Source organism: Phaseolus vulgaris, chromosome 4, assembly GCF_000499845.2.
Source record: "Phaseolus vulgaris cultivar G19833 chromosome 4, P. vulgaris v2.0, whole genome shotgun sequence".
NCBI classification, from domain to species: Eukaryota; Viridiplantae; Streptophyta; class Magnoliopsida; order Fabales; family Fabaceae; genus Phaseolus; species Phaseolus vulgaris.
Window position 1 is genome coordinate 24,904,602 of NC_023756.2, and position 11,097 is coordinate 24,915,698.

The 11,097-nt window shown below is 47.3% G+C and overlaps 1 protein-coding gene across 1 annotated transcript; it reads right to left on the reverse strand.

Annotated features, from left to right (window-relative positions):
• Window positions 1-2,640: 2,640 nt before the first annotated feature.
• On the reverse strand, window positions 2,641-3,252 carry LOC137838527 (uncharacterized). Its single transcript, XM_068647773.1, has one exon. The coding sequence runs from the start codon at window positions 3,250-3,252 to the stop codon at window positions 2,641-2,643; it is 612 nt and encodes a 203-aa protein (XP_068503874.1).
• Between the last annotated feature and the right edge of the window lie 7,845 nt (window positions 3,253-11,097).

Here is an 11,097-nt window from a genome sequence, read left to right on the forward strand (position 1 = left end):
CCTGTCGGTGAAAAGTCAAGCCATCAAGACAACTCCTCTAACAGGTACATTGTGACTCATGTGCACTGACCCTTGGCTCAGAGACAATCTGGACATGGGCACCCTTGATCGCAGCTTGCCATCGTTGTGGTTCGAGCCTTTGAACAGGTCCGTAGCGACTCTCAAGTCGCCGCTCGCCACCGTTTTGGTTTGCCCCTTTGTCTTTGCGGGTGAGAGGTTTCTTGATCAAGGAAATACGATTCTCAGACGGAGATAGAAGGGCTAAAGTCTACCATTGGAGTTAACCAACGAGAAGAAGCATCAGCCAGTCGAGGAGTGGCTTGAGAAGAAGATCAACGGCAAGACGTTTAAGCTGGGGAAAACTTTAGATGGCGAGACACAAGACCAGATCGCCAAGGTAATAATTAGAAGTAGTTTCAGTTAAAGCAGTTTTTCAAGGGGCACTCTTTAAGAAGTAGTTTCAGTTAAAACAGTTTTATCAAAGTTTCCAAGTTATTTAAGTTCGCATGCTTATCGTTTTAAGTTTTCAGAAAAAAGACCTTATCGCTTTTATGAAATTTAAGGCAACAGTTTAAAGATTATGGCATGCATTCAGTACAAGGTTTTAAAGCATAATGTTTTAAGTCTTCATCGCCATATGGCGATCGGAGGCACAAGTGTGAAGTTTTTTAGTCCTCCTCGCCATGAGTGAGCGCAGGCGAGAAGAGTTTGGAAAGACCTTCCTCGCCGTAAGCGAGTGTAGGCGAGAAGAGTTTAAAGAAGACCTTCCTCGCCGTAAGCGAGTGTAGGCGAGAAGAGTTTAAAGAAGACCTTCCTCGCCATAAGCGAGTGTAGGCGAGAAGAGTTTAAAAAGACCTTCCTCGCCGTGAGCGGGTGTAGGCGAGAAGAGATTAAGATACATTTGCCTTAGTTTTTCCCTTTCCTGTAAAATCAAAGATCAAAGAAGAGGACCAAGATGGCGTCGCCAGAACAAGGCACTGCCAAGACAAGGCGTCGCCGAGATAGCGATGCCAAGATAAGGTATCACTAGAACAAAGCATCGCCAAAAGTAGGTGTTGCAGCCAGATAATCAATCAGAAGTCAAGTTTAGAGCAAGATAACAAGTATGTTCATCATAAGTTAAAATCCAATTTATCGAAGTTTCCCAGTTATTGAGTTTGCATGTTTGTCATTTTAAGTTTTCGAAGAAAAGACTTTGTCGTCCTTGTGTAATTTGGGGCAGATTCTGATCGCATGCATTCAGTCCAAAGTTTTAAAGTATAAAGTTTTTAAGTCCTCGTCGCCACCTGGCGATCGGAAGCACAAGTATAAAGTTTTTAAATCCTTGTCACCACCCGGCAATCGGAGGTGAAATTTAAGTTTTAAGCCCTACTCGTCAAGAACGAGTTTAGGCGAGAACAGATCAGAAGTCCTACTTGTCAAGAACGGGTTTAGGCGAGAACAGATCAGAAGTCCTACTCGCCAAGAACGAGTATAGGCGAGAGTTCAGAGCAAGATGATGAGTTAAAATCCGGGCGCCTAGTCCTTGAGCAGGGGTTAAGGGATTCCTTCGGGACGCCCCCTCCACAAGTATGAATAGCTAGCCCCGGTACCAGATAATAGTTAAAATTCGGGTGCCTAGTCCTTGCGCAGGGGTTAAGGGATTCCTTCGGGACGCCCCCTCCTCAAGTATGAATAGCTAGCCCCGGTACCAGAGAAAGTCCTCCTCACCCTCGAGTGAGTTCAGGCAATATGAGATTAAAAGTCCTCAGTGCATCCAGGGAAAAGGTAGCCCCTGGGCAAGTTGAGGCACCAGAGAAAGTCCTCCTCACCCTCGAGTGAGTTCAGGCAAGATGAGATTAAAAGTCCTCAGTGCATCCAGGGAAAAGGTAGCCCCTGGGCAAGTTGAGGCACCAGATAAAGTCATTCTCGCCGTCGAGCGAGTTCAGGCAAGATAAAGTCCTTCTCGCCGTCGAGCGAGTTCAGGCAAGATAAAGTCCTTCTCGCCGTCGAGCGAGTTCAGGCCAGATAAAGTCCTTCTCGCCGTCGAGTGAGTTCAGGCAATATAAAGTCCTTCTTGCCGTCGAGCGAGTTCAGGCAAGATAAAGTCCTTCTCGCTGTCGAGCGAGTTCAAGCAAGATAAAGTCCTTCTCGCCGTAGAGCGAGTTCAGGCCAGATAAAGTCCTTCTCACCTCAGAGTGAGTTCAGGCAAGAACAGAATACAAGACCTCTTTGCTTAAGCAAATTGAGGCAAGTTCGAAAGTCCTCAGTGCAGAATCAGGCCAGCCTAGTTTTAGGCGATGACCTAGAAATACACATGTCACTTGGCAGATCAGGCAAGCGAGATTTCAGATACTAAAAATGACTCCCGCCTACTACTCAGTAAGTAATTTCGTGTCAAATGTTATTGCTATAAACTAACCGTTTGTTTAAGTTGATTGCCAGAAAATTAAGCATCAGTTTGTGCTAAGTTAATTGGATTAAGTGAAAGCCCACCAAGTTATCCAGTGATCTCACACCAGATAAAAGAGAAACCATGTGCATATGTTAAAGCGGTTTGAATAAAAAGGGAGTCATTACAAACAGTTTCGTTGCACATAAACAGGGGTTGAATATATACGTCTTTCAGAAGGCTTCAAAACAAAGCGGCAAATGGAAAACTTAATCTGAAGGTACAATTTTTCCATCTACCACTTCATGGCAAATCGAGAACTGAGAAAGGTCCAAGTCGGGGTAAGCATAAGCAAACTGCTCCAAGGCCGCGCCAAACCCGGAAGTCAGAACATTTGCAGCACTGAGGTCGAGTTCTTCAATTTGTTTCTTCAGCTTTCCGTTCTCCTCAAGCGCCTGGGTAAGCTTTGCTGCAGTCTCGCTCAGTTCCTTGGCGGTTTCGCTTTTGCCCAGCAGGTCCTCCCTCTCAATTGATTTGACCTCGAGCTCAGCCACGTAGGCCTTTTTAGCCTTAAGGATCTCTTCCAGGTCCGCTATCTTCTCCTGCTGATGCACGAGTCTGCCCTCGAGTTCGGTGACCTCTAAGAGCTTGACGTTGAACTTTTTGTCTAGCTCAGCGCTGTTTTTACGTTCGTCCCGCAACTCGTCCTTCAGAGCATTCTCTAACCTTGAAAACTCCAATCCCCGCATCGTAAGATCACGCTTAAGTTGTTGGACTTGGTCCTTCGCAGCACCGGCTTCGGATTCATACTGGTTCAAGGAGTCCCTTAGAGCCTCGCCCATCATCTGGTAAAGGCGTTTCTCTACGCACTCAGTAGTCATAGCGTTAAGATGAACGACGTGGGCTTTCAAGACCTCCTCGACAGGGGCTGGAAGAGCAGGGATTAGGAGAGGGATTGAGGGTTGGTTCTCACCACCACCCTCACAAGTGGGAACGACCAGGGAAGCGTCAGGGTACGGCGGCGATACGTTTGGCTCCACTACAGGCTGGGGAGACCACTGACTATCCACAACCTACTCCAGAACGCCTCCAGCAGCTGAAGTATTCGATGGCAGAGCGTCCCCAGCACTCTCAAAGGGTGTGGAGACACTTGGGGGATTCTCTGCGTAATCTGGGCCTGTACTCTCGATTGCGGGCAGCTCGGCGACGGTTGCCCTGTTCCTTTTACAGATGAGTCCATCTTCAGTATTCTCGTCATCCTCCTCATCCAACACCATTGTGGGATTCTTCCTCTTGGCCCTCTTTGGTGGTAGTTTCTTTCTCGCAGGGGCAGGGGGGCTACGAGGGAAGATGAGCCCACGGGAGGAAGCTCGCCTCGAGCAACGGCGGCTTCCGCTACAGAATTCGGGACGGTTTGAGAACCCACGGCGAGTTTGTGGCGTTTGGCTATAGAACGCAGTCTGGCCATATGATCTTTCCCCAACATTGTATCTGCACAAGGAGATCAATGTTTGCACATCAATTCAGTTTCAGGTAAAAGGGTAATACAGGAATCAAGCGGCCAAGAATAAACACAGGGCAGTATAACACAAATAAGTTCGATAAAGTGTAAAGCAGACTTGGCACGGGAAGAGAAACCCAGATAAAAAGGAGGGCAGACCTATGTAAAAATCCAGTTGACTCTCATAGAATTCGAACTTGATGATTGAAGGGGTGGCCAAGGTGGTATTGGTAGAGGCAACTTCTTTCCAGAAGTTGCACAAATCTCTGTCAAGTTCCCCCATCTTCTCCGGACTCCTAGCTTTCCGAAAGTTATCCTTGGGGTCCTTCTTTCCCTTGTTAACCCAGTACAAGGGGAACCCATCAAGAAGCGTAGGATCCTGATCATTATAGCAAACATGAACAAACTTACCCTTCCAATCCTTATAAGATTGCTGGAAGATGGAAAGGATGGATCTCCCAGCAATCCCATTGAGGCTTACCCATAGGCGATCCCTTGGGTTCTTAGCCTCGAACAGAAATAAGAACACATCTACAGAGGCTGGATGGCCCAGGTGCGCGCAAACAATTTGGTATGCCCTGACAAACGCCCAGCCGTTGGGATGCAGCTGAGCGGGGGCAATATCGAATTTAGTCAGGAGCTCCCTCTCAAAGCGAGTGAGAGGGAACCTGAGCCTAACCTTCTTGAACACAGTTGCATAGATAAAGAGGAAGGGTGGTCGTCATTGCCATCATTATCGGTGCAGACAGGTTCCTCAGGGAGGCAAGAACGAATAACAACCTTGTCGTCATGCTCCTTATGAAAGGTGAGGTGGGTCTTATCTCTCAGGCGAAGAATATCGACCTCAGAGTTAATCAAGGAAGTCTCATTCAGCAAAGCTGGAGGAGCCCATGGGTACAACAGTTCGTAATCAGGAATGGGACGTGCGGTGGCACTGGTTTGTGGGGGAGTTGATTGCGATTGGTTAGGACAAGAGGGCGCAGGCCTTTGAGCCCGGTTTGAAAGGATGGCGGGATCCCTAGGTGGGTTATGAGATGCGGGGGGACGAAAAAAGAATGAGAAAAGGAAAGCGGAGGGTCGATAAAAAGAATGATTTGATTCGAAAACGAAAAGGGAAATCAGCATGAACAAAGGGGGTCGCAGAAAGGAAAAGAAAAACCTAAAACGCAGGAAGAAGCAAAACAGAGAACAAACAGCCCACAACGTATGCTCCTGGCAGTCAATGGATGATGAAAACCGATTAAAATGCGGTAAACGCTAGCGTGAATGACAAAAGAGTTACCTTTTTTATGATCGAAGGAGCGCGCAGAGGAACAGTGATTGGGGGGTCAAAGCGTTCGCCAGAGCGTATCGAAAGTTCGAAGAAGAAAGATGATGCAACAGTGGAGTAGCGCGAGAATTTTTAGAGTTTTGAATGTTACAAGAAGCGCAAATGACACGAAGTAATGACCGTCGATGAGTCCACGTGTCAGTTAATGGGCGGGGGGTTGGTGAAGTGTCAAATCAGTAACCAGCATGGGCATTAGCGCGCGAAGCCACGTAGATCGCCGAAGTTTAATTTATCCTCCTCGAGTCATCAAGGGCGATGACGTGATCAGGTGGTGTGAAGGGGCGGTCTGCAATGTACGCAACCGCCGACGGGGTCGTCGCCGAACGAAAGACCAGACGGTCTGACATCGCTGCAAGCAACACATCGCCAACCATCCCAACAAGCTCGGGGCGATAATGCTGACGATTCAAATCACAAAGGTGATGGTCGGACAGAACCATAAACGAGACAATCAGAAGCAGGACGTTTAAGGGATGGGAAACAAGCAAAGGCTATCTAAGGAATTCGCGCCAAGCATAAAGGCAATATCAAGAGTAAAGCGCAGGGCAAAGAACGCAAGCATGCAGGATAAATTGAACAGCATTCAACATAAAGAAAAACGTAGAACCAATGTTAGGGTTACAGACGAAATTTGTAACATTTGCCAAATGGAATCATGGCCCTATACACATCCTAATATCAGCACAAAAACGAGAGCTCATCACTCATCAGTGGCCCCCGGGCCTCGAGCAGTACGACGAAAAGACCCCGTCTCCGAACCGCAAAGCCCGAGTCAGAAGCGTCCTCTGATGATTGTTTATCTTCGAACCTACATGAAAGAAAGGAGTAAAGTATAGTAAGAGACATACGTGAAACAAAGCATTCCTAAGCAAAATCATACAAGAAATCCAACAAGAAGTGGGAAGGTCATGAGAAAAGCCTCACGTACATATATATCTTTCCAGAAGCTCGGCATTATACTCCAAGCTTATTAAAGCAGCCGCATCAAATCCTCCAACACTCGCCAGGATCTTGCAAGCTTCCTGATCCCTTGAAGACAGTTTCTTAAGGGGTTTAGAGTTCAAGGCTCTGGCGTCCTTTGTCCAGTACAAAGGAAAGCCGTCCAGGGCAGAAAGCACCAAGCTGGAACAGCATACCTTAAAGAACCTGCCTTTCCACCTTGTGAAGGCTTGCTGAAAAGGAGTCAAAAGAATCCTACCAGGGACATTGCTAAGAGTTACCCAAAGATTGTTTCTCTGCCTCTTCACCTCAAAGAAGTGAAGAAAAATGTCCACGGAAGGCGCACATCCAAGGACGCCAAACAAAATGTCAAAGGCCTTCACGAAGGCCCAACTGTTAGGGTACAGTTGGGCTGGAGCGGTGTTCATCTCCGTTAACAGCTCCCTCTCGAACCTGGAAAAGGGAAGGCGTACGCCGACACACTTAAAGACTACTTGCTAAAAATAGAAAAAAGGGACCCCGTTATTGGATCGTTCATCCCCGCACACCGGCTCCCCCATGGAACAAGGGAGCACGACGATGTCATCATCGTGTCTCTTTGCGAAGGCACGATGGTCATAGGAACACGCTTCCCCCACGTGTTCCCTGAGGGCCCTAGTAGAAAGTAAGCAAGAATACTCATCAAGGAGTTCACTCGAAGCCCAGGGATAAAGATCCTTGTAACTCACTCAGGAGGAAGAAGGGTTGGTGGACATTTTAGTACGAGCTGGCAGTGAGGAAACTGGAGGTCAAGGGTTCAGCAACGCAATAGAAGGAAAGGTCGCAAAGAAAGAACGTGGAACAAGGAGTTCTTGGGAAGAAGATGAACAGTGCAAGAAAGATGCGAAAGAAGTAGAGTCAGTAAGTTGGGATGCGGGGTTTTCAAGATTCTAGCGTCACAGCTGAAGCGGTAAAGGACGTTAAAACAAGCGCCTTATGATTGGGGCACGTGTCGCGAGGTAAAAGTACGAATTAAAGTGCCATCTGTCTCACTCAGAGAATATCACATCGTCAGAGTCCTTGAGGGTACGTTGCACCGGTGATGCAGAAATGTCACGTCAATCGGTCGGAGGATGACACGTCATCAAAACGCCGCAAGGGCAGCACGGGGCAAGCTTTAGTCTTTTCGCTGAAAGCAAGTTATCAGCTCAAGACTAGGGGGCTTGTGTACCGGTCGGGTCATCAGGTATGATGACGTGGACAAGGGAAGGGTACGTGGTCAAGAAGTCAACGTAGTCGCCGCATGTAGAAGCGGCGTTCTGCAGTATACGTAATCGGTTCTCGCCGATACGTGTCACTATTCGAGAGAAGACATCGCCTAAACGGACATCGCCTAAGCGGACATCGCCTAAGTAAGACATCGCTCGAAGAGTCAACCCGCATGACATAAGCGTTGCACGGGGGCCCACACGATGGGATAACCCTAAGTTGGGTGGCGGCACTGTGGGTCCCTCCGCACAAAATAAGCGATCAAGTCAAAAGGGCACGTGACAATGCCCACGTGCTCATTAAAGATCTCCAAGGAAGGTTGCATGCATGACACGTGATTAATTAGGGGACCTAAATAGTATGATGGCGCGAGAAATACAGTGCCTAAGTTAGAGCCCAAGTGGCCGCAAGGTTATTCATTGCACTCCAGATAAGGGAAGTCCATGGGCCAGATACGCTAAGATCCTAAGGATAGCGGCGCAAGGACCTTCTCCAAGGAACCCTAGATAATAGCAGCAACACAAAGGTAAACCCTAGTTTTCACCTATATAAAGGGCATGAAGAACCCTAGTAAGGTACACTTTCATAGTTACATGAGTTTTAGCCTAGTTCTCATAAAGTTACTCAGAACAGTAGTCCCTAGTTGTTCTTGACGGCGCATCCGCTGAGAACACAAGGCAATTAGGGCAACACAGTTTTAGCCACACAGTTTCATTCATTGAGATTATTGCACAGTTTCTAGTTACTTTGGTGTTTCTCGCTAGCTGACTTGATCGTCGGAGTGCAAACGGCCGCAAGGGCGCCCCTTTGTTCTTCTTTTTCAGGTACTCACAGACGAAGCAGAACGAAGGTGCCCTAGCTCGTTAGAACAAGCCACGCATAAAGACGACCCAGGTCAACCGGCGAGAACACTTCCTTTGTTGGATTCCTCCACAACGAAACCTTGGAACCGAGGGGAGTTCTCCTCCCATATACCAAGCTAAAGGGCATCTCCTTGGTCGTTGACTGAGGAGTGGTGTGATAAGCCCACAAAATTTTGGGAACTTCTTCTGACCAAGTTCCCTTTGCCTTCTCTAACCTCCTCTTCAACCCTCTCAACAAGACCCCATTCTCTGATTCAACCTGACCATTCGTCTGAGGGCGTTCACTGAGGCGAAGATCTGCTTTATCCCTAGCTCCGAGCATAGTTTACACAATTCTTGACTAGCAAACTAGGTTTCATTCTCGGACACTAAGTGCCTAAGAATCCCAAAACGACACACGATGTTTTTCCACACGAAATGTTGCACCTTGTGAGCAGTTGTTTGTGCAACTAGCTCAGCTTTAATCCACTTAGTGAAGTATTTGATGGCCACAATGAGATACTTCATCTGACATATCGCCAAAGGGAAAGGGCCCAAGATGTCAATTCCCCATGTGTGGAAGGGCCACGGGCAATAAATTGACCACAAATCCTCGAATGGTGCGTGATGCCAATTAGCATGTTTCTGACATTGCTCACAACATTGCACAAACTTCACGCAATCCTCCTTCATTGCTAGCCAATAATACCCAGCACGGACAACCTTCAAAGAGAGAGCTTGTCCCCCTATGTGACTACCACAAATGCCTTCATGGAACTCGGATATTATGCGGGTACACTGATCTCCACAAATGCAAGTGAGGATCGGGTGGTATAATCATGACGAAAAAGCTCTCCATCTATCAAGGTATACTTTCCCGCATTCCTTTTAACCATTTTCGCCTCCGTAGGCTCAGCAGGAAGCAATCCACCAGCTAGGTAACGCTGATAATGGTCATCCACATCTTTGAGGAGTCAACCTGCAAAACCCCAAAAACCTCATCTCCTAGTGACCCATAGGTAGCTATCCTGGGGACCTTTAGAGTCTCTTGAGTCATCGACTGGTGCCTTCTTCCCCTTTCTGAGCTGAACCCCAAGCCTGGATGACCTTGGCTAATCCTTCTTCAGCTGTCCTGGGCGACTTCAAGGTCTCCTGAATCACTAACCTCTGTCGATCTCCCTTCCCTGAACTCGCTAACTTGGCCAACATATTTGCTCAGGAGGTTTGCTCTCTAGGAACGTGAACAAGTTCAAATGTAGTGAAAGATGCTTTCAAAAGCATTACATACCAAAGATATGAGGGTAGCTGCGGATCCTTGGCCTAATACTCACCCGTGACTTGCCCAATGATAAGCAACGAGTCACTCTTCACCAACAAACTCCGAGCTCCCAACTCCTTGGCTAGCAACATTCCTGCTATCATGGCCTCATATTCTGCTTGGTTGTTACTCGTTTTGAATGCAAACCTTAAGGATTGCTTGATCAATAGTCCGCTTGGCCCCTCCAAAATTTCCCCGACTCCACTCCCTTGTTGGTTGGAGGATCCATCTACTGAAAAAACACACTGGAAGTCATTGGGATCGAGTTGAGGGCCCTATAATGCAAGCTCTACCATGAAATTAGCATACACCTAACCCTTAATCGGCCCCCAAGGTTCGTACTGTATATCAAATTCAAATAACTCAATCGCCCAGCTGACCATCCGCCCTGCTATGTCGAGCTTTTGAAGGACTTAGCAGATGGAAAGATCAGTCATCACAATCACGATGAAACTCTGAAAATAGTGGTGAAGTCATCGAGCTGTGAACACCACGGCCAAGGCAACCTTCTCAATGGCCTAATACTATGTTTCTGGTCCTTGCAATACCTTGCTCACAAAGTATACTAGCCTCTGGACCTTGTCATGGTCCTACACAATGATCGAGCTAATTGTTTGATCCGTAATTACAAAATAAAGACAAATGGAGGTACCTGGAACTGGCTTGCCCAAAACTGGGGGACTGGCCAAGTACTCTTTTAGCCTAGTGAAGGCTTCTTCACATTCGCTAATCCATGCGAATCAGTTTTTCTTCTTGAGGCATTGAAAATACAGATACCCCTTATCTTCACTAGCTGACAAAAAATGGGACAAGATGCCCATGCGTCCTATCAGCTGCTGGACCTCTTTCATGTTTACAAGGCTCCTCATTCCTATGATTGCAACGCATTTTTCGGGGCTCGCCTCTATGCCCCTTTCAGTTAGCAAGAAACCAAGGAACTTCCCTACTTCTACCCCAAACACACATTTTTCTAGGTTCAGCTTTAAGTTGTACTTAGCAATTGTCGAAAATAGCTCTTTCAAGTCGTCAACATGTTGATCTTTCTCTGCCAACGTGACGACCATGTCATCCACATATGCCTGAACGTTTCGCTCAAGCATGGGGGCGAGGATCTTATCCATCAACCTCTGATAGGTGACACTAACATTCTTAAGGCCATGTAATAGTAGTTGGCAAACTCGGCCACAAAGGCAGATTTACTTTCATCTCGCGGGTGCATACAAATCTGGTTATACCCCGAGAAAGCGTCCAAAAAAACTCAACATCCGACAACCCGAGGCACTTTCAACCAAGAATTCTATGCTTGGAAGCGGGTAAGAATCCTTGGGACAGGCCTTGTTCAGGTCGGTGAAGTCGACACACATTTTCCACTTCCCATTGGCCTTTTCTACCAACATAACATTCGCTAACCACTCAGGGTATTGGATTTCCCTTATGTGGCCAGCATTTAAGAGCTACTGAGTCTCCTCTCGAATGATGAGGTGCTTATCTTCATTGAACTTTCTCCTCCTCTGGACCACAGGCCTAACCTTTTCATCCATGGTAAGC

Bases quoted from the DNA above. Each gene is read 5' to 3' on its own strand.
- LOC137838527 (XM_068647773.1), bottom strand. From the start codon at position 3,252: ATGACTACTGAGTGCGTAGAGAAACGCCTTTACCAGATGATGGGCGAG.